This window comes from Carassius auratus, chromosome 32 (genome assembly GCF_003368295.1).
Source record: "Carassius auratus strain Wakin chromosome 32, ASM336829v1, whole genome shotgun sequence".
Taxonomy (NCBI): domain Eukaryota; kingdom Metazoa; phylum Chordata; class Actinopteri; order Cypriniformes; family Cyprinidae; genus Carassius; species Carassius auratus.
Genome location: NC_039274.1, coordinates 31,177,256 through 31,201,326, shown reverse-complemented (window position 1 = coordinate 31,201,326; position 24,071 = coordinate 31,177,256). Strand labels below are relative to the sequence as shown.

Sequence of the window (24,071 nt, the reverse complement as noted above, 5' to 3'; positions counted from 1 at the left end):
TTTCCTTGGGATTCTACAGTACTTAAAATCGGAAGACCTTTATTTTGAAAGCCATTTTTTTTTTGTCTACACCTTATAATAAAATGCAAAAGAAACCAGGCATTGTTTTAATAATAATACAAATAAATAAATAAATAAATTTGTCCCTAAGAAGTTGAAAAAAGAAAAAAAAAAAGAAGAAGAAGATGCTCTCCTTTTTACATTCTTCAGACCGGAAACAGCATTTCGTCATTTTGGCGCGAGAAATGTATTCCTATCGCGACCATCATTACGTTCTTATGAATCATCAGTTGTTTTTATAATCGTGGCGTATTGGATGTAAATATAGATCAAAGGACAGAAATCTGTTCAAACAAATGTTGCTGATGACTTCTAGTTCGAGCTGTATCAAATAACGTTAAGCGATTCCCAGAACACCAGAGTTGTTTATTTTCTGGACAGAGAGGCAATGAAAACAGCGACTAACACAATGAATGAAGGTGGGTCTGTGCAGTGTAACTTAGTTGGTAAAAATCTATTAAACGAAGAATTATCGTATGTTATGCGTTTCTCTGTAGTGGGTTTGTTTTTAGATGTAAGGGAATTTGTATGCAGATTTAGTCCAGCTAACATGTTAACTGTAAAGCACACATCTAACGTTAGTTATAGAAGTGAATATCAGAGCAGTTAATATCTAGAATTAATGTCTATATGGGTAGTTGACTTGACATTTTGAGAACTGTCATGCTGAAATATAAAATAATTCTCTCTTTCTCTCTCTCTCTCTCTCTCTCTCTCTCTCTCTCTCTCTCTCTCTCTCTCTCTCTATATATATATATATATACACGATAACATGATGATAATGAATCATGATAATGAGTTGCAGTACAGATTTCTTATTCTAATTGTTTCAGATCTTATTTTCAACAGACGCCCCTCTACCCCTGTCAGCACTGCAGCTCATCGCTCCATCTTTACGCCTGATGTCCGCAGCCATGTGGAAAGTGATGCTGCAGAGAGACACAGTGCATTATGGGAAACTGGAGGAGACCATAACAACACTTTGCGAGACTGTCCCGGGGCTGCTCTATTACAGACATCAGGCCAGGCTGACAATTGGTTTGCGGGCACTGGTGAGATTACGGAAAAGTACTGCCTGCATCAAATATGAAAAAACACCAGTAGCATGTACTTTTTTTTATGCTGCAATCTTTGTTATTCTCAGTTATGTACACATGCACTGTACATTGTCCATTACTGTTAAAGCTACATGTGGTTCAGTGAAGTAGTCTCCGTCATAAATTGAAACTTTGTTGTTTTCAAAGGTTTTTAGTCTGTGAATGGTAAAGAGATTTCTTTGCTTTTTATCCTGCTAACCTAAGATGATCTTGGAAGAGCTTCGTCAGTCAGATCCTCCTGATGCTCAGCGTGTCCTCCAGGAGCTGCACAAGCTGCTAGAATCCTCCATTCCCATCGGAAAGGTGAGTTTGGCCCTGACACTGGTGCAGTGTCTTGTTTGTCTCATCATGTTTTCCAGTTTTATTCTCATCTAGCTTCTTTAGAAGTTAAATAGTGTTTTTGGATATAATTTCACAAGAGTTACGTGACAACAAGTACTGTACCTTTCTTTTATCCTCAGATGAAGGATCAAAAGGTGGAAGAAGCTAAACGCAATTTCCAGACCCTGGTGTACTCTCTCTTGAAGAATGCAGCAGCCAGAAAACAGTTTTTCACGGTAAAACAAACAAACACAAAAACTCTGAGAACTGCTCCACAAATACTCATTCACATCTTTCACCTGATATGTTTTCATGAGAGTGCTTTAAAACTTTTTTTTTTTTCATTTATATATTTTTTTTTCTTGGATATAGTATAAAATGTCTGTCAGTGACAGAGGGCATTTCTAAATTATCTGTCACTTGTTGGTAAAAGCCTAGACATTTCAATTAATGCAAACTTTTATTCATGTACACAAACATAGTTTTGTCTTTAACTCCAGGAGGAATTCCATCTTCACTATGGAGGAAACTATGTGGCCAATCTACAGAAATTATTGTTGGAGTTTCTAATTCGACTGGATAAACTATTACCAGTTCCAGATCTTGCTCAGGTATAATTCATTATAAGGTTCAGAACAAAACCCTTTTTTTTTTTTTGGCTTTATGTATAGACCGTTTCATCGGGCGCACGCGCCTGGACCTAAGTTAACTTCCGGTCTGTGTTGTGTATATCGGTCTGGCTGCGGTGACATCTACAAACGCAGTTAAAGGCAAGGTGATGAGTAGACTGAATTTGGGCTCAGGTGGCTGTGCCGCGGGATGTGTTTCCCATACATTTATTTATTTTTGGAGACTCACCACAATTTTAAAACTGATCGATTTTCAAAAAGGCTTCGTTAAATAAACATGAGTAACATAACGTTACGTAACGTACTGCACGTTTAATAATAATAATTCCTTACATTTGTTTAAATATCAAAACGAAGTACGGGTGTTTTTATATCGCTGTATTTCTGAAGGAAGACTTGCATGTTATATGCGTGATAAAGCAGCGTGTGAGCGTAGCTCTGCTTCGTTTACAGCTGTTACTGGGGAAACCTCTATTTCTAGCGCTTTATGTCTATGCTTTAAAACATCTTCTGCTGGCAAAGAATGAATTATCATTTTCATTAAGTCCGCCTGATCCACACAAAAAACACATTTTGTTTGTTATCAAAAAATATCTACTCTAGAGGGACTTGGCTGTTGTTATTGATACTATTTGGAGTCTACAGGAAGTTAAGTTAGGTCCACAAAAGCGCTCACGCGCATTAACGTTTGTTTATGTTGATGCCGTTGAAACCGTCTATATCAGATCTTTTTTTTTCTTCCATTGCTGTTAGAGTTGGTTGTAGTTGTTTGTTGTTTGTGTTTGTAATTTAAGATGCTCTGTTCATGCCATGAAATTAACTTTTGGTGCTGTCATGGCATAATAGTAAGGGGGGGGGGGGGGGTCACATGCGAATATTGTTTACTTTTTTATTTTTTTAAAATTGTCTAAAATATTTAGAAAGTTTGAAACACTTTCTGGCACACTGCCTTAATATACATTTTTTTTTTTACATGTGAACTTTTGATAAATGTTTTAATGCTTTATATATCATGTAATTAATGTTCAATAATAAAAAATGAGATTTTAAAGCGTGAGTTCCACGTATGGTCCTTTACACATATTTGCTTATAATTTGCCAAATTAAAGAAGTGAATTGCCTGATTAAAGTATTCAAGTGTGCACTTGCTGACTAGTGCCCTGCTTTGTCAAATGCTGATTGCTAGAGCTAATGCTGCTGCCACGGTTTTGTTTATGCTCCATGCTCACCATTTTAGTATTGTGATGTCTTATTCAGACAGTCTCGTGGCTCAGTAGTTCCCCTGCTGTTCTGGAGGAGTGTGCGCGCTCTGCATCGCAGCCCCAGCTCCTCAGGACCCTGCTGCAGCATGAAAGATGCCTTGGACACCTCGGCTCAGGTCTGCCTGGGAGATCATCAAGTCATTGCTTGTCTGGAAACAAAAGCTTGAATTCTTTTTTTTTATGCCTGTAAGCATCGGTCTTGTCATCCTCTGTTTTTCTTTCCTTCTCTGTTTCAGCATCTCTTCTGTCATCTTCTGGGGATGTGATCCTGTCTTCCCTTTCCCTCCGTCTTTCTGGTAGAGTGTTGCAGACAATCCAATCAGAATCCACTTCCTTATGCAACAGGGTCACAAATCCTGCCCCGTCAACACCCAGTACCTCTCACAGAGCAGAGAAGAAAGCCCAGTCACAGGTCGCACCAGTTATTGGGTCCATTTCCAATGACAATCTCCCCAAAAAAAGGGAGAGGGTAGCAAGTTTAGGACAAGAAGTTGAAACAGCTTCTTAAATGTCCAGAAATACCAGAAGCGAAACAAAGATCATGTTCTAAAAAACAGGTTTTGAGAAGGATCCTGATGAGGAGTATTTTGTCAGGAATATGCTGGTCACAGTGATCAGTCATTCATCCGGAAGTGAAGTAGAAGAAGAAGAAGAGGAGGAGGGGGGCAGCTAAGAACAAATAAACAGTAAGAAGGGGAATAGTGAGAGCCAACAAAGTTCCCAAAAAGACTGATGTGAGATGAAAAAAGAGGGAAAGATTTTACAAGGAAATATTTCACTACGAGAAACCATCGAGCAGAGGAATTTTGAAGTTTATTTGAAATAATTATTATAATTAGCTATTATTTTAAAAATGTGTAGTTCTTTGTGCAGTATTTTCTAATTCATTCTTATCCAAATTTTTGGTTCCCTAAGAACTTCTATTTGCTCCACCAGCTCTGTGGTAGATTACAGGTAGATTTTTGTGTGATAAATGTCTCTAGTCACTAATATAACTTAACCAAGCTAATATCACAGCTACAGCAAGTTCACAAATATTTTGTTCACACACACAAAATATAAATCATTTGTGGCCCTATATTATGTTAAAAACAAATTTGCATAGTCTGTATTGCATTTAAAAAATGCTATTTATAAGCACTAGGCTGATAAATTAACTCCTAAACAACATGAAAGTGATCATTTACAAAAAGGCTTTTCAATATTAATCTTTTCCAAACCCTTTTTATGTAGGGGTTAGGTTTAATCTGTCCCTGAACTGTTTGGATCTGACTACTTTTATTCATTCAAAGAATGGTACATATGTGCCCACACTGCTGGAGTTCTGGAATCCTGTGTTTTGTTCCACATTGCAGTTGTATTGGAACATCATTCTTGCTTAGACTTTGATGCAGTTTGCTTTTATAGACAATACTTGTATTAGTCATAAGTCTTAGATTTTATTTACAAATCTGAAGTTACTTGTCATGAAGTACAATTGTAACCAATGAAACCTACCTGCTTTTAGGAAGTGTGCATTAATAATAATAAACATTTGTTTTATTTTTATTTTATCTGTATCATGTAGAATGATGTTGTTTTTGTTGTTGTTATATGTAATATTTTAATAAAGAATTTTGTTTTGCTGCTAGATGTTTGTTAATTTTGAGGGAAATTAATCATTCTGAACAAGGTGCCCTCCATTAGAGAAAATTTGAAAATATCTTCAGTCATGCTAGTTCCTATTTCTAATTCCTTTTTAAGCTAATCTAAAAATTATTATTAAAATAATAATGGCAGTAAACCCAAACGACTGGAAAATTCAATTCACTGGTGGAAATATGTTGGAAACTATACTTCAGAAAACTAAATGAATGTGACAAAATTAGCACAAAAAACAAATCATTTTATTACATTTAAAAGTAAACATGAATTTCTGCATCAGCTGTTACAAATGTGGTGGGTCACTGAATTATAAGGTTTCATTCAGATGTACAAGTACATGATTATTGTTCCTGCCTCTGTGCCACTCGTCTTACAGTCTGCAGTTCATGCCTCCGGTTACAGTGATAGTCTCTCCGGTGATGTATGAGGCTTCGTCTGAGCACAGGAAGGCAATCACACCACCTATATCTTCTGGCTGCCCAAGTCTAAGAGACAAACATTACATAAGAATCAGGTTTCCTGCACCAGAAAGCAACAAACAAATGAAAGCTTATGAAAATGAAGGAATAGCTTGTGTACAATTACTTGAATGCTACCTTACAGATAATGGGATGTTTTTTAAGACATTATTAATCATGCAGTCAACTGTATAAACGAACAACAGTGGTGCATAATATTAAATATATAATATTTTTGTGGTACATAATGCTAGTGGCAAAATTTAGTTTCCTACTCTTGATAATGCAATTCTCAGACATGACATTATAGTTGTGATTATGCCACGGTACTATTAGTTTAAAGTATTAGTTTCATTCATTGTCTTGACCGCAAACTGACAAACCTTTTTATGCTTGTCTGTTTCAAGACATCTTTAAGCACACTCTCATTTTCCCACAGCTACAGAAGAACAGAAGCACAGGGTTATACAGATGAATATTGTAAAGACTAATTGATGTTATAAATCAAAGACAAGTTTCGGTAGCACTTTATTTTAAGGTGTCCTTGTTGCATGTGTTAACTATTAAAATAAGAATGAATTCTGCATAATTACATGCAAGTAACCCTAAGCCAAACCCTATCCATATAATAAGTACATGTTTTTAATTGTTTTATTAATCAGTACTTATACGTATAATTACACTGTAACAAGGACACCTTAAAATAAAGTGTAACCTGAGTTTCCAAGAAGCTTTGAAAGTGAAATGTGTAGGAAATCCTTACAGCGGCACTAAAACGCGTCTTGATGATGCCAGGAGCAACACAGTTGATCCGGATGTTACTGTGGGCGAGATCAGGAGCAAGTGCTTTGGTTAAACCGAGCAGGGCGGTCTTACTCACACTATAGGGGCCCAGACCCTAAGAGTCAAAGAGTGACAGTAAGGTGAGCGCACAACTAGTGCTGAAACCCAATTAATGAAAACCACTTTAGTGCTATTAACTTTAGAGCAAGTAAACATCATACTTGCATTGGCTGGTACCCTGCGACTGAAGACACGATCACAACTGACCCACCCCTGAAAATTAAAAGGTCCAAAGTTAGACTCCGATATAAAGTTTATTTTGAAATACTTATGTTTTCTATTCCCCCCTCACATTTTTCACTTGTCTCACCCTCTTTTCTCCATGTGAGGCACAACCTGTTTGGTCAGAAGGAAAGAAGCTTTCACATTTACTCCAAGTATCTGTGGACATAAATCAAATGTCAGTGCTGACACATATATACATATACACGTACATATATACACACACACACACACATATATATATATATATATATATATATATATATATATATATATATATATATATATACATACACACACACACACACACACATACACACACACACACACATACACACACACACACAGTCACTGGCCAGTTTATTAGGTACACATTGCTAGTACCTGGGTTGGACCCCCTTTTGTCTTCAGAACTACTTTAACTCTTCATGGCATAGATTCATCAAGGTGTTGGAAACATTACTCAGAGATTTTGGTTCATATTGACGTAAGTGTCACGCAGTTTCTGCAGATTTGTCGGCTGTACCGGATGTGAATCTCCCATTCCACCATTTCCCAAATCTGCTCTATTGGGTTGAGATCTGGTGACTGTGGAGGACATTTGCGTAAAGTGAACTCATTGTCAAGTTCAAGAAACCAGACTGAGATGATTTGAGCTTTGTGACATGGTTCGTTATCCTGCTGGAAGTAGCCATCAGAAGATGTAGACATAAAGGGAAGGACATGGTCAGCAACAATACTCAGCTCGGCTGTGGTGTTTAAACGATGCTCAGTTGGTACTAAGGGACCCTAAGTGTGCCGAGAAAATATATCCCACACATCATTACACCACCACTAGCCTGAACCGTTGAGACAAGGCAGGATGGATCCATGCTTTCATGTTCTTTACACCAAATTCTGACCCAACCATCTGAATGTTGCAGCAGAAATCAAGACTCATCAGACCAGGCAACGTTTTTCCAATCTTCTATTGTCCAATTTTGGTGAGCCTGTGTGAATTGTAGCCTCTGTTTCCTATTCTTAGCTGACTGGTGCGGCACCCAATGTGGTCATCTGTTGCTGTAGCCCATCTGCTTCAGGGTTCAACGTGTTGTGTTTTCAGAGATGGTATTAACGAGTTATTATTTAAGTTACTGTTGCCTTTCTATCATTTTCATCCACACAACTGATGCTCACTGGATAGTTTATATTTTTTGGACCATTCTGTGTAAACCCTAGAGAGGGTTGTGCGTGTAAATCCCAGTAAATCAGCAGTTTAAAAAAAAACTCAGACCAGCCCGTCTGGCACCAACAACCATTGAGTTGCTGTCATGTGATTGGCTGATTAGCAATTTGTGTTACCAAGCAATTGAACAGATGTACATAATAAAGTGACCCGTGAGTGTGTGTATACATATTATAGAAAAAAAAAGTTTATCAAGGCTAATAACTTACTTTGTCCCAGACTTCTTCTGTGGATTCTAATATGTTCCCAAAAAATGGGTTCACAGCTGCATTAGACACCAGTATGTCCACACCACCACACTGTTCAACTGTCTGCAATAAAAAGTAACAGCATTTAAATACAATTTATTCACAATATATGTGACCCTGGACCACAAAACCCACAAACCCGAGACTCAATTTTTCTAAATTGAAATGTATATACATCACATGAAAGCTGAATAAATAAGCTTTCCAATCATGTATGATTTGTTGGAATATGACAATATTTGTTCAAGATACAGCTATTTGAAAATCTGAGGGTGCAAAAAAACAAAAGTTTATATATATATATATATATATATATATATATATATATATATATATATATATAGAAAATCACCTTTAAAGTTATCCAAATGAAGTTCCTAGCAATGCATATTACTAATCATGTACATATTATACATTTGCAAGTTTCCACAGTCCTTTTGGGTTGATTATAACAGATATTCCTATGCATGAAGTTTTAACTAAATATTTGCTAAAAAGAGTGATAAAGAAACTCCTCACCAAATTAATGAGCTTGTCTCTATCTTCTGCTTTCCCCACATTACATGTGGTGCCTATAACTTTTATATTTTTGCTGCGCAGGAGTGACACAGCCTTGTCAACGTTGGCCTGACGTCGACTGCTCACGACCACATGTGCTCCCCTCTGACCCAAAGCCTCCGCCGCTGCGAGCCCAATCCTGACACGATCAGTGGGTACAAGGGTCTGTCAGCATGTTATATAAGTATTTAGGATGCATAATTTATATTTACATATGTTTTAGTAGTTGCATTGTCAGTTATTACATTGCTGTGACAGCTATACACCCTTTTGTTTAAAGGATCTGAAACTAAAGAACAGTTGAATTAAGAATGGAAATAAAGCATCATACCCATCTGTGGATGCAGTTACTATAGCAACTCTTCCTGACAAATTAGGTGATATGTGATGGGACATCATTCTTCTGCCAGCAACAGGATTTGACCAAAGGCACCTGGTTGCAGAATTCAACGTTGCCTTGGGACAGACCGAGAGAGAGTCTGAATAATAATTGCTACAGCACTATGAAGGAAAGTGGGTTAAAGGTCATACTGAGAAAAAGTTATAGGTGGACAGAACAGTTTTCCCGTTAACATTAATTACATTCAGTGACAGGCAGTTGAGGTGAGAAAGTGCTTAGGTGAAGTACTTCAGAAACCAGTAAGTTATGCTGCTCAACGTTAACAGTATTTAAACTGCACTAATGAGCTAACTGCACAAAATCTTCCTAAATTATGAAAAATAATTGTGACGTATAGGTTAGTAAGAAGAAATAGAGCATTACCTGCGAGATGAGAAGCTCTGTTGTTCCGGTGGACCTTCGCAAGTAATAAAAATCCACGCCTCTCTTACGTCAGTACCATAGAAATATTACAAACTGGTAGAATACGTATAGTGACTCTGAGAAAGGGCGGTGATAAACAGTCCGGAAGTTGTCTATTATTGGTCTGGAAAGATGCTTCTGAATAGTGATTATCCTATTTCATTCTTCAGCGTATGTGTGTCACAGTCTTCTGTCTTTCTGTCTCTGTAAGTGTTGTGTTTGTTTGGTGCCATGTGCTCTCTCCTGTCTTTTTCTGACCCCGCCCACCCTGTTACCTCATTATTGTTTAGTTGCTCCACCTGTGTTTTCCCTTTCCTCTGGACTCCATTTCCCCAAAACTGATTGCCTTTCCTTTAAAAGCTTCCTGTGTTTTCTGTTCTGTGCTCGTTTAGATGTCTCGCGTAGGTTCATGGCTTTTATATTTGGCTGTCCTGTGTTATGTCTAGTTGTAAGTCCATGTGTTTTTTTCCCCTTCGGGGTGGTTTCAGTTGTGTTTTTGTTTATTTTAATCATTTATAAATAAAGAATATTCATCTGTCTGCACTTGAGTCTTCGCCTCTTACAATCCCTGACAATCTGCAATTCGATGGCTACTAATGTTTCTCTGGTATCATTAATCTGGTGTTATTGTGTTGCTATTGCACAGACCGCTAAAGGAGCTGCGTGTATATGTCAATATGAGTCAATTGCTTGCGTGGTGCCTGTAACTTTTTACAGCGCTGGTCACAGCTAAGTGTGATTACTGGATGGTTGACTGGATATATATATATATGTATATGTATGTATGTATGTATGTATGTATGTATTTGTATGTTAATATTATATAAATTTATAAGCGATATTTGTATTGATATGTAAAATAACGTATTAAAAGTTGGGATTAAATGGTTCACATTTTAGTTTACAAAAAACAGAATAAGGTCAGTGGAGGAATCAGCCCTCACGCGCCCTCTTGAGGAAGATGGTAGTCTCAATGAATCTTTATTGATTAAAATGAAATTACTCCTTCGTTTTTTTTTTAATCCATCTAATATTGATATTATATTAGTAAAGTATTTTATTTCAATTCAAGTAAACTTATAATAGCTCACTAAATGTAGATTGTAGATTGCACTAGATTTATATGATCACATTGTTTATTGTTAAAATTGTATGCACATGTGCAGGTGCAAAACCAGCATTTGTCCAGCATTTATCCTGTACAATTTTTACATTTATCACTGCAGTGGTCCTTTTAGTAAAAAATAAGATATGGTTGGAGCTGAACAGAAGAGCGTCGTCTTTCTTGATCAGTTGCACGTCATGAGGTCAACAAATATTTAAACAGCACTAAATACCTTGGCAACGACCCTGCCCATTTGTTCTGTAAAAAAACTTTGTGTTTGTTCAACATGCAGTTCCTGTTGTTAAATCCTGTTGGTCAAGGTATTTTAGAATTGTTTTTATTATAAATTGTAAATCTTACTAAGCAGCATAAAGAAATGTGGTTACAGCCCACAGGAACCCATCTCAGATAATGACACTTATTATGCTGAACATGTTCAGATTAGATCATCTAAATGGCTTTCTGGGTTTTGTGGCCATTTTTTTCTTTAGACACTAAAAACTTAAATTCTTATTTAAATTCCTCTGATGTCCTCTTTGTTATCTAATGTTTTTAAACAGTTGCCCAGCACATTGAATCAGAGCATGTATACCGCACAGCCAGTGAAAGTCAAATCACATAACATAATACATCTTTTAGAAATGTGAAAAAAAAGTTTTCAAAAAGGCTTGTATTCATCATGGTTAGTAGGCCTATACATTTTCATATTCGCTTTATTATACATTTTCAGTTTTTATTTTACATGCAGGTAATTGAATACCAGCTAATGCACAACACGTCTTTACATTGCATTCGATTTTATTTTATTATTTTTATTTTATTTTATTATGGTGTGACAGAAGCATCCTAAGGAGCCATCAAGAGGACATTCCTAGGACATCCTAGTTAGAAAAATATTTATACTTGTTTGATGTAATTCTGGACAGAAGTTTACATTAGAGGCAGCTGTAACCTTCAGAAGCAGCACTTGGCAATGTTGGTAAAACAAATAAAATTTACATTATGACAACTACCATAAGTGGACAAAAATAACAAGACCAGATAGATAGATAGATAGATAGATAGATAGATAGATAGATAGATAGATAGATAGATAGATAGATAGATAGATAGATAGATAGATAGATAGATAGATAGATAGATAGATAGATAGATAGATAGATAGATAGATAGATAGATAGATAGTCCTCCACTAGAGGGCGTGAAGCACTGCAGGAATCGTGCTGTGTTGTGCTCACTGTAGGGGGAGTGAACACATGCGCTCAACTGTAATTCAAAACCAAGAAGGCCAGGGTAGGGCGAAGCGAGACGCCAATCCCCAAAGAAAGAAAAGAACAACAACAGCCGTGCATTACAGTCTTTTGAGAAGATATGGTTTTTGACTCTACTTTTGTATTTCCAGATGATATTTCTAGAAATGTGAACGGTAAGACGATCATTGTTTATTTAGTAAAAATTTTACACTGGCTGTATGATCGCCGCTTGTTTGCGTCCTTGCGACTGAATTAAAATGCATGTCGTTTTTTGAAAGAACGTTTATTTATATGCCTAATGCATTTGGCACTGGCTAAGCCGGAGAATGGGAGCTTTTCTTGTTTTCTTTATTTTAGTCCTCTGTTTGTTTCATTGGGGTTGTCCTGCAAAAACACTGAGAAACACTGAGACGTCTTGAATGGAAAACGAAACGTGGCTCAGGACTTTGATTTATGTTTTTCTGTTGCAGCCTAGTGCAGCTTAATCTATTAAAATTACTATTCCTCTTTTTAATAAAAAAATATGTTTTTAAAACCAGCTGCTTAAGTGATTTTATTTAGGTTTCATTACTTATATGTATAAACAAACATTAATGACCAAATATGGTAAAATATTTCCAGTTATATTAACTAATAATTACTAAGTTATGATATCATATAGCCCCTTAATACTCTGTCCAATCAGGGTGGGTAAATTTAAATACCACATTACAGCTGTACTTAAAAGTTAACAGACAAATTCCCATGAAATAAGATCTTTTTTTTTCTGAACTTCATTGGTGGAGCCCCACAGCTGGTCTGACTAGTTTAGCTGCTGCAGCTGACTGTTTCTTAAAGTGAACTCTGTGTTACTAACACACTACTGTGCTATTGATCTAAAATCATTTATTCTGATCCTCCAGGTTCAATGTGTGCGGCGGCAATTGTCATATGTGTTGAAAGTCACAAACTGCAAAGGACAACAGTCATGTTTTTGAGAAATTGATCTTTCTGGATAGAAAAGACCTATTTACCACCACTGCACGGTTCAGGTTAATGGAAAACCAGATCTGCAAAACACACAGATGAGTCACACAGTGCACATGTAAACGGGACACAGCCTCTGTGGAGAGCACATGTGGAGTTAACGCATCCTAAAACGGCAGAGACCCAGCTTCAGTCATGTCTCTATCAGTAAGTTTGTTTTAAGTCACCACTGTAAAACTGTTCAGTCCTTAAAGGGATAGTTCACCCAAAAATGAAAAATATGTAATTAATAACTCACCCTCATGTCGTTCCAAACCCATAAGACCTCCTCCGTTCATCTTCAGAACACAGTTTAAGATATTTTAGATTTAGTCCGAGAGCTCTCAGTCACTCCATTGAAAGTGAGTGAACGGTATAATGTCCATGTCCAGAAAGGTAAGAAAAACATAATCAAAGTAGTCCATGTGACATCAGAGGGTCAGCTAGAATTTGTTGAAGCATCGAAAATACATTTTGCCCAAAAATAACAAAAACTACAACTACAACAGCATTGTATTCTCTTTTCCATGTCTGTTGTGAGAGAGTTCACTGCAATGTACTGATATCAGGTTTGCGAACGAATCATTCAATTTAACCAGTTCTACTTGAACCAGTTCACCAAATCAAACTGAATCGTTTGAAATGGTTCGCCTCTCCAATAAGCATTAATCCACAAATGACTTAAGCTGTTAACTTTTTTAATGTGGCTGACACTCCCTCTAAGTTCAAACAAACCAAATTCCCAGAGTAATGCATGAACTCAAACAGTACATTGACTGACCTGCTGTGAAGAGAGAACTGAAGATGAACACCGAGCCCAGCCAGATAACGAACAAAAGATTGACTCGTTCATTTTTGGGTGAACTATCCCTTTAATATTCATATCCCCTGCTAGTATGTAGAAGGGGGAACTGGGGCTCAGCTTGCCTCAGAGCACCACATCCCCTGGGGGCAATGAGAGGAAGATTTAGAGGTATAAAAGGGGATGACAAAAGGACCTAACACTGGGGGCAAGATGTTGAGCCCCACCCCCACGAGACTTCCTCATTTTCATCAACTCAGCTCCTCTTTCTCTTAATCACTAATTCTCTCTTTCCCATAATCACAGACCTCTGCCCTTACTTATGCATTCTCTCTATCAATATTGATTTACCCATGAAGGCAGTAGTGTGGTGTTCTGAATACAAAAGACCTTGAGGCAACCCATTGCTTTTGTAATGTCACTCTAACTGTACAGATCATATGCGTTGCCCTTTCTGAAGCCTTTAAGTGAGCAGTTCTTCTGTAGACTTTATGTATGCTGAGAATTTAGGTCAGCAATTAAATTGCTATGTACTGACCATCTTTTTTAAGTCAACTATGAGACTCATTAGGTTTTTTTTTAGTGTTGACCATGGCCTTAAACTTCCCTTATGTTGTCATGATGATGTGCTAGTTCTGTTTAAGTAAAAGAGAAGACAAATTGATTTGGTTACACAGGTTGATGAACCTGGTTGATGTGGCCAGGTTAGATCCTCTACATCATAGGTCTTCAACCCTTATTCCCAATCATGCATTCGTGAAGAGCTTGATTTGCTGCTCCTCGTGTGGTTAATTAGGGTCTTAGCTTAACTCTGCAGGACATTGGGTCTACTGCTCTATGTTGTTTCCTGTTTTTGACTTGCCTTATTAACACAATGCAGCTCAAATACTGTGGAAGTAGAGTCAGCTAAAGGCTCAGATATATTCAACTGAGTACATTGAATAAAAACAATAATTGAATTATATTGTTTGCAGTCTAGTGAAATAATAATTTCTCCTTCTCAATTGCTGTCCTTTCCTGTTCCCATTGAAGGACTTGTTTAAAGCCTTTCTTCTGTCTGTCTCACTTTTTTATTTATGCAGGATTTTATTATGTTTTGCTTCCATGGTTTTATGTTTACATTCATGCATTAAACAGACGCTTTAATCCAGAGCAATTTACAATAGAGGAACATGAGCAATTTGTCACAGAGCCAGCAATATTCATAGAGTACAATGCCATGTTCATTAGAAACCTAGACTAAGCAGCTAGTCCAGAGGTGATTTTTGTCTTGGTAGGATTTATTTAAAGTTTTGTCTTGGTTTCTTATCTTCCTCCTCCTCCTCCTCTTTTCTTTTTTTTTGGTCTTGTAGACAGTGCTTGCAAAGGCACTTTTTGACAATGCCGCTGAAAGCCCAGAGGAGTTAGCGTTCCGCAAAGGTGATATCCTGATGGTACTAGACCAGGACGGTGGACCGGGGTGGTGGCTTTGCTCACTACATGGCCGTCAAGGAATTGCCCCTGCCAACCGATTATGCCTCCTCCGAACTGCACAGACTCCAGCATCAAGCACAGCTACAGACACCCGGCGAGCTCCTAGTGTGGACTCGGTCCATCTATCGACTAGCCAGCAGGACAGAGTAAATGGACTGAGCACTGAAGATTCAGAGGGGGTGTATCTCACACCACCCAGCTTAGCTGAAGGGGTGTACCAGAGCCCTGGGGCTGCTCCTGCCCCTGCCAGGTCTGGGGAGATATGTCACCTTGATGGAGGAAGGCCACAATCACATTCTAGTTCCGGAACCAGGCCTTGTCCAGATTGGGGCGATGTGGGTGTGGCGGGACGACCCCGTTCACCCTCACTTAGAGAACAGGGTGGCGAGTCAGGGACCCTCTTCCAGACTCCCACCTCCCCTGCGCCAGTGGCAGCACAACACAGATCACAAGGTGCACTGACATCCGATTCAGTGTACCTGACTCCAAGTGCTGTTCCCAGGTCTGCTGCTGAAACAGCGGAAGAGGCGAGGTATTTAAGTCCACGAGATGCAGGGGCCAGTAGCTCTGATGGATGCTACTTAGTGCCTAGAGCAGCTGTTGCTGCATTGGCCAGTGAGAATTTATATCAGAGTCCTACAAGTGGTGCCCCAGTTGCAGGACAGTGTGTGCCAAGAATGACTTCAAAACTTACGAATGGGATTGCACACAAAAGCAGCCCATCTTCTTCTGCTAGTCCTTCTCAGAATAAGACTGGCCTGGATGCCCCAGGGAAGTACCAAACCCCAACTCCACCTCGGGATGCTATATCAAGGACTCCTCAATCTGACCGCAAACATCCCGCTGGAACTGTAGGAGTGTCTGGAGCTTCGACACCAGGCCAGTATCTTAAGCAGACACCTCCCTCTGCCCAAAGATCCCAAAAGGGTACTACTTCAACTCCTCTTGTTGGTCAAGGAAAGTCTGGAGTACCAGGGTCCCCAAACTTTGGCCGCAAACCCCCTCCGCCAACACCTCCTGTTAGAAGTGTGACCAGGAAGGATTTACCTCAATCTAACTCAGTTCCAACTACCAAACCTGTTCTCCTGGCCAACCCTGCACCCCCACAGACAAACGTACCAGAGGAAGAGAGACAGGGAAGTATAAATGGACACATGCAAGTGGACGAGATGAAGAAGAACAGTGAAATAGTGACCAAGAGGGAGAGTGCAAGTTCTCAGGATGAGAAACTCAGTGAGGAGGTGAGCTAAATTAGAACTTGATTGGAAAGAGGTGTAGTTTTGTAGATTATGGATGAGTTTTCTTTAAAGAGATAGTAGAGATGATGAAATAGATGGTGAGATAAGATTTTGATGCTTATTCTTGTGTTCTTCAGGTATATGATACACCTCCAACAAATAGGTGGCAGCATCCAGTACCTAAAGTGCCTTCCGAGGAGGATGATGGGATCTATAACACCCCTCGCGCTGTACCCCTACACACTGACCAAGCCTCAGAGGTAAGAAGAAATCAAACACTGAAGGGAAATGCTAGGCAGAATGTTGATCTTGCTCTTATCCATACAATAAAAGTGACTGAGGATAGGGGTTGTCTAGCTGCAAAAAAACAGGCAATAAACACCATAGAAGTATTCATACAATGACTTTTCAAGCCATACGATAGATTTGTTACCAAGCTCTCATTTATCTTTTGGACTGCCACACATTTAAAAGTGGTACATTGAGACTGACTGTGAGCCACTCATTTAGCAGTGTTCATTAGCTGATGGTGTATAAAAGTATTGGAGTCTCATATGTACCATATGAGTATGGCTGCATTTATTTGATAAAAATATAGAATCAGAACATTAATATTGTGAAATATTTTTTAAATTGAAATAATTTTTTAAAAATATTTTATGTTATATCAGGGTTTCCGCGGGTCTTAAAAAAAAGTCTTAAATTTAGTTGTATCAAATTTAAGGTCTTAAAAGTCTTAAATTGTACAGGAAAGTCTTAATTATGATTTCAAGAAGTCTTAAATTTGGGGATGGAAAGAGCAGAATTGCGATATGGCTGAATGTGACGATTAAACTTCAAAAGGCTAACCTTATGATTTTCTTAACTAAACATGAGTGTTGCACGTTTGAAGTTCGGTGCTGTGCTACTTTGTGTTCTGCTGTTACCATTGAAACAGTTATATTCTACCAAATGCTCCACCTGCTGGCAGAATGAATGAGCATTTTCAATAAAACTTGTTTTGTTCAGAGTTCAGACCAATGCGACAATCGACCCATGTTTTCAAACTGCAAACATGCAGAGTTTCAACTCGGTCTTACAAACTTACAATTTTACAATTTCAAACGTCAGTTTTCAATGTTTAATGTTTAAAATATCTAAACATTATTTATATATTAAAAGTTAAAGTACTTCATGTTCCTCAGAACTGCATTAAACAGTGTGTAAATGCATCTAAATGACACTTGTAATGCCTCTTCGGTGTTTCCTCTGCATTGCAAAGATCAGTTTTGTTGATAGTGATTTCATTTGCTTGGTAAAAGCCCAAATGCAAGAATTTGACTCAAAAGATGGTGCACACTTTTAGAAAAATGGCTTAAAGGTAAAAATGGCCATAAAACTAGTTGGAAATGATTAATTTCTATTATCGCTGTGAACTTACCACACAGAAGATGAATAATATAAAAAAATTCAGGAGCACAATCAGAGATAAGATACACACTCTATAGCAAAATATTATCTAATTACTGTTATCTATAAAATCCCAGAAAATGATCGCGATATAATTTTCTTGTCGATATCGCATAGCCCCTAATTTACATTATTTAATTGATATAATATTTTATTGATAATAATTGTTAAAATTAATATAAAAATTAATACTTTTGACTTTAAAGGCTGAAATGTAAAGTTTAGCATTTTATAAAACTTATTGTGAAAACTTGTATCTGAACTGTTAATTGTGCATTTTACAGTTTAATATGGTACTATAGACATTGCCCAACCCCGCTCATATGGTATTCATTTTATTTGAGCAGGTCTTAAAAAGATCTTACATTTGAGCTTAAAAATCCTGCAGAAACCCTGTATGCAAAGCTTAATTTTTAGCAACCAGTCTTCAGTGTCATATGATCTTTAAGGAATCATTTTAACAGGCTTTTTTGATGCTAAATACATTTTCACGGTTCAGAATTATTTGATGAATATAAAGTTCAAAAGAATGTGTATTTGAAATTCATTTGCATAAAAAAAATCTACTTTTTAAGTATCAGAGTTTGTGCACATTTACACATAATCTCCACATATTCACAGAATCTCTCCTTTGTTTTTCCTCTCGCTGTTTGTCATTCTCTCACTCCTCTACTGTTCCTTTGCTTTTAAACCACACCTTTTTTCTGCTATGAGCTAATCCCATGTAACACTTTTTCTCTTGTTCACACAAGTCACAGCCGCCTGTCGCGTTGCCCAGATCAGCCAGACCCATGTGGCTCTACTCAGTCCTCCACCCACCGTCTTCCTCTCTCCTTTCCCTCTGTCATTTGTCTTACTAATCCTTACTGAATCCTTAGCAATGGATTTTTGTGCTTGTGCAGAGAATCAGTAAAAGTAAAGTAAATACATGTAGTGTCTGTATAATTGTTTAATAAGGGATTTTTTACTCTTAATCAATATATATATATATATATATATATATATATATATATGTATGTCTGTTCTGGATCCAAAATCAGTTTTAACTCTAAAAATTAAAACTCTTTAAAATTAGTAAACAGTGAGTAACTCTTTCATATTTTTCAGATTTATGATGTTCCCTCTCTGGCCCTGAATTCCTCCTCTTTGGCTGGAGATGCAGAGGATGAGGATGTGTACAGTGTTCCCAGTCTTCATGGTTTACCATTGGAGGCAAGCGAGTTGCCGGGATTAACTGCAGAAACTGCTGTAAATGGATGTACCTATTCAATTTCCAGTCCTAGAAAGCCAGACTTAACTTCTGCAGATGTGTCAGAACCTGATGGAGGCATCTATGACATGCCTGCCCTCACTCTAGAAATCCCGACATGCCGTTTATCTGTGTCAAGCACCGGCTCTGGGGACATCCAGTGGAAAGCGTCTCTCTCTGCTCTTGTCCAATCAGCCCTGACCTCTGCCTCTGTCACCACCACCCCATCAAGTGACCTCGCCTCTGCATTGACTGAGATCCTCTCTGTCTGGAAGGCTGGGCATGTTGGTGATATTCCTTTAGTTCTCCAGCAGGCATGGTCCCGTCTCTCTGACCTCCTTCCTGCCCTTTCGGTGTGTGGCACTGCCCCTCCAGCCGACGGTCTGCTCCCGATGGTCCGCTGTGCCCTTGAAGACTCCGTGTCCCTTTTACAGAGTCAAGTGCGACCTCGTTTACCTTCCCAGGAGCCTCTGTCCCGGAGACCTCTACCTGCTTTGCCGGTGGCAGAGGTCAAACCGATCACAGGGGACATGGGATCACGGAAGAGCAGCTGGATCCAGGAACGACCCCTGCCGCCTCCACCACCCGCAGCCTTCCCTTTGCCCCCGACATCAGTTTCTTTAGCCCCGACTGTGGGAAGAATGGAGGATGAGGAACAAGGGAATGTGTATGCAGGAATTGGCCTGACTCCTACAGCCCTGCCTTCATATCCTGTAGGTGATAGTGTGGGATACGTCAAACTGCAGGTTAGACACCTGTCTTATGCATGGATATAATGCCAAAAAAAAGAGTAAATATTCCCACTTTTTACATCAGTTTTTATTCAAGTATTAACACACGAGTTCATCAGGCAAAGAGCCGAAGCACTTTACTTGTCAGATAAAAAAACATTGGTTAACAACAGTAACTTTAATGCCAAACATTTAAAATTTTCTCAGGATTTATCATTCTGTCATATTCATTCATTTTCTTCTGTTTTGACTATCTGTTCATGTTTTGGTGCCTGTATTCACTTTTGTTGAAACATTTCTGTGGTCTGCAGTTCTCTTTTTGTGGACATTTACATTTTTGTTGTTGTTTTAGGGGAAGCCAGAGCCTCTAGCAGACACCCATACAGAGCACAGTTCTTCACAGCGTATCACCACAACTGATAATAAAGTAAGTCTTTGATTGTTTGTTATACTCCCAAAACTCACACAAATCGATATTCATTTAATGACTCAATAAATACAGACTTCTTGATCATAAGCAACTTTCAAAAACACTTAAAAAAAACTTTTGGACATAAATGTATGTACATTTGATCTGTACTTTGCTCACTATTTTTTCAGCATGTTCAGTGATATAAAAAAGCCAATATTTATTATATTTAAAAAAACCTATAAACCTGTGTAGATAGAAGATATCTTTTCTAAATTTTGGAAGAATTCAACCTACAACCGAGCTCATAAATTAAAAAAAAATTAAATTAAAATTAAATTTAAGCATTTACCAGACACTTTTATCCAAAGCGACTTACAGTGCATTCAGGCTATTAATTTTTACATATCATGTGTTCCCGGGGAATTGAACCCCCAACCTTGCGCTTGCTTGCTTGCTAGCGCAGTGCTCTACCAGTTGAGCTACAGGAACACAAATAAATCATAAATCATAGTTGAACTACTCCAAGCCTAATGAAAAGAGTGTAATTCTCTAATTATGGATTTTTAGGTATCTTTATAGACAGTGTTTTGTATGTTTACATGAATTATGTTCTCTGTTTCTCTCCAGCTGAGTCCTTCCCCTTCAGTCTCTCTGTCTCTGGAAGATTCAGAGCTGCTCTCCTTCTACTCCAACCAAAGTCTCTCTCATCTTACTTGCCTATCCGATGCCATCGATTCCCTGTTCACAAGTGTCCAAGGGAACCAACCACCCCGAGTCTTCGTGTCCAGGGGGAAAAGTCTCATTGTGACTGCGCACAAACTTGTCTTTATTGGGGATACACTTGCAAGGCTTCTCAGCTCTTCAGACCTCAGAGCAAAGGTTAGAACATAGATACTCTGGTTATAAAAGTTATTGAACGTTTCTGTTCTGTTCAAAAGTGAATGTACTTAATGATTCACGCCAAAACCAATCAAATTGTGAGTCATAGTCGAGAACCCAAGGGCAGTAGTAAACATGAACAGTCTGGGAAGTGAACAAGCTTTTGGTAAACATGTTGACGAGTCAGTTTCCAGCAAAACAGATGAAATTATTTAAACACATTCACACACTGCTTGTGTCCTCAGGTCACCAGCTGCAGTGGACGCCTCTGCCAAGCTCTGAAGGCTGTTGTCATGGCAACTAAGGGTGCAGCCCAAAATTATCCTTCGGTCCCTGCTACGCAAGAAATGGTGGACAGAGTAGCCGATCTATTCCAGCATGCAGCTGGCTTCTCTGGGCTTTTGCAGCGATTAGCTGAGATATCTTGATGTTATTTGTGGGCGTGTGAACCTTTATTGTTTTCACAGTGGAATGCCTTAATAATTTTTTTGTTTTTTTGAGGATGCATCAAAAGCATGTCACTGCTTGTATTAGTTCAACAGTGATGAAATTATCAAAAATGGTCGGTGAGTATACGTTGGAGTGTATCTTTTGGGTTTAACACTTTAGACATGTCTGTCTTTTTTTCTTGTTTTTTGGTGCCAAGCACACTTATGCATTTAAATAACTTATTGATGGATGTTTTGTTGAAGATGTTTGCAACCTCAGGCACATTTGAATAGCTTTATTTTGTCCCCTTAATCATATTGACAACAATTCGGTAAAAGTGGTCTTCTGTATTTAAGGGTGCTCTCGTAAACTGCTCTAATTTTTCAGTTTGTTAGTAAATGTGAAGTGGCCTTGATGTTATAGAGATTGAAGTGACTAATTTGACAGCCCAGGAGGTTTCAGTTGTGCTGCACATGTAACCAAAAGAGATCAGACTAACCTAGTCTCAAACGTTTAACAAAGAAGGAATACTTGATTATTTAAACAGACATGAAGAAAAACACTACTTTTTAAATGAGAGATTCAACGATGTATTGAATTTTTGGGAGAGATATCTTTTTTTTTTTTCACAATGCTTATTTAAAGATAAACCTGTCTGTCAGGTCCACTCAGCCTCTTTCTTCACACTCTGTTTCACTCCCTTATTTTTTCTTCCCGTAATTCTCACACTCCCACTTTTCCTTCACATGCTATTTTTAAATAAGCTATGCAGCATTTCTGAAAATGGCAATATATATCTAGTAGCTTCCATAGTGGGCATTGAAATCCCAGTGCTTACAATATCTTGTACTCAAAACAGGCTTGGTTCTAATTAGAATGAACCTTGTGTATCTTACCCATTGAACAGTGCTAACACAGGTTGAAACATGCACCTGTTTCCCACCTGTCATGAAAAATCAAGTCGGTGTCATAAATGTACTGTCGTGTTTACAGGACGCCCTCATAGTCTGTATCTCAGAGCCCATTCCTGCATCTGTTAATTCCTCCATCTGCTCTCTTTTTCTGTCTCCTTCCCCCCTCTTTGTCTGGAAATACCCTCATCTCTTTTTATATTCAGGATCGACATGCTGGCCACCAGTGCAATGCTGTTGTGTTATTCTTGCTGTTCCTCTTCGGTTCGGTTTGACTGGTTCCTTGCATATTTGCAGTTACTGACTCTTGCAATTTAATAATTTAGCTATAAAAAAGTCATAGTTTACATCTCAAGTAGCCTTCCCTTTATTACTGCCTTTTTGAAAAAGTGACCTTTTAAAAAAAATTGGCAGTCTTATTTCAATGGATGCAGTGGAATTTTGACTAAAAAGTCCAATTAAGTTAATTAAACTGACCTTTTTCACATTTCCGGGCTTCTCAGAAGCGTAAGCCGTCATAGTTCGGTTAACCCTGAACAAAGGTAGAATACCACAAATATTTTTTGCATTCACATTTTCTCAAATGGCAAAAGAAAAACTCTGCGATAATGTTTTTATGACTTTCAATAAAAGAAAATAAATCGAGAGAGACTGATAACAGCAGTAAGAAGAGAAAAAACCTGATGCAAATGTGATATGACTCAAATAATAGTGATAAAAAAAAATACAAATGTGGAAAAACTTTTAAGGATTTACGATGCTGAAAATCATACTGTCTTGTGAAATGTGTTTCTTTTGGTTTACTCTGGTGCTGGGGTGTTCGTTAACTCGAGGCGCCATCTGGAGGACTTCATCAGTATTGCTACACAAAGCTCTCCTGTCCGTGTGTACAAAATAACTACATTACAAATATTCAAGCAAGCGTTCCTATCAGAAGACTCACTTATCTTGTTCGTCTCAAGCTCTTAAATTAAGTGCTTGCAGTAATGCTTTCAATTGATGGCCCTTTATAATTATATTTTGTTAATCAAATGCCTGCATGGCTTTAAGTTGTTTATTACAGAAATAATATGCACACATAACAGGGATTTTCATGCAACTTTGCATTAATAATTCAAAGTTTGCTTTAAGAATGTGATTTTTCTTTTCATTGGTACCAGAATGTATTTTGACATGCATAGTTTGTGCTTATTTACAGTATGTCTATATTCATTTTGAGATTTTGTTTGTAAGACACACTCCACAGGTGGCATAGAGGGAGTCTTTGGTACTTGTCAAATGGTGAGATGATTCTTGAAAATACATTTTTGTTACAGAACAAAGTTGTGGTTATTTGAGTTGAGTTGTCTTGTGTTAAATTGTTTTATTTTTCTTGTTTAAAATGTTTATGCTTTAGTATGATTCGGGGATAATCAGCCTTTGCTGGTTTTGCTACTTCAACAGTCGGGCCAAGTTGAGGTTCAGCTCTTCTACCGACTGGTTTTCCAGACCAACCAGATAAAAAAAAGTCAGTAAAACCATTTAGGGAGGTTTTAGAAACTGAATTAGGCGTGCTTCTTGGAATGACTTATAAAGGACACAGGGGTCACAACATTAAAGGACTATGTAGTGCAATTTTAAACTGTTGCTGTAAATAAAATGGATGCAGTTCACAAGAAACCTAGCAGAAGGCTTCGTTCATGAACGTGCGGCCACTTGTATTTGTTTTTGTGTATTCTACCGGCCCTTCCTTCTAGAGATCAGGACGTGGTGACGCGCTCGTGCAC

At 38.1% G+C, this 24,071-nt stretch overlaps 3 protein-coding genes across 3 annotated transcripts; 2 read left to right on the top strand and 1 right to left on the bottom strand.

The window, feature by feature from the left end:
- The first annotated feature begins 165 nt into the window (after window positions 1-165).
- On the top strand, window positions 166-4,993 carry LOC113052131 (TERF1-interacting nuclear factor 2). The gene is made up of 7 exons (XM_026216474.1): window positions 166-479; window positions 910-1,112; window positions 1,362-1,460; window positions 1,619-1,714; window positions 1,979-2,089; window positions 3,365-3,485; window positions 3,606-4,993. The coding sequence occupies exons 1-7, from the start codon at window positions 449-451 to the stop codon at window positions 3,875-3,877; spliced, it is 933 nt and encodes a 310-aa protein (XP_026072259.1). The 5' UTR covers window positions 166-448; the 3' UTR covers window positions 3,878-4,993.
- A 240-nt stretch (window positions 4,994-5,233) lies between these two features.
- Window positions 5,234-9,775, bottom strand: LOC113052129 (dehydrogenase/reductase SDR family member 4-like). Its single transcript, XM_026216472.1, has 9 exons — window positions 9,331-9,775; window positions 8,899-9,023; window positions 8,529-8,706; window positions 7,971-8,072; window positions 6,625-6,695; window positions 6,476-6,527; window positions 6,235-6,369; window positions 5,855-5,910; window positions 5,234-5,498 (listed from the first exon to the last, which is right to left on the bottom strand). Exons 2-9 carry the CDS (start codon window positions 8,964-8,966, stop codon window positions 5,384-5,386), a joined length of 777 nt encoding a protein of 258 aa, XP_026072257.1. The 5' UTR covers window positions 8,967-9,023; window positions 9,331-9,775; the 3' UTR covers window positions 5,234-5,383.
- A 1,957-nt stretch (window positions 9,776-11,732) lies between these two features.
- Window positions 11,733-23,623, top strand: LOC113052128 (embryonal Fyn-associated substrate-like). The gene is made up of 8 exons (XM_026216471.1): window positions 11,733-11,900; window positions 12,630-12,900; window positions 14,887-16,248; window positions 16,383-16,505; window positions 18,802-19,689; window positions 20,027-20,101; window positions 20,714-20,965; window positions 21,211-23,623. Exons 2-8 carry the CDS (start codon window positions 12,889-12,891, stop codon window positions 21,391-21,393), a joined length of 2,895 nt encoding a protein of 964 aa, XP_026072256.1. The 5' UTR covers window positions 11,733-11,900; window positions 12,630-12,888; the 3' UTR covers window positions 21,394-23,623.
- The last annotated feature ends 448 nt before the right edge of the window (window positions 23,624-24,071 follow it).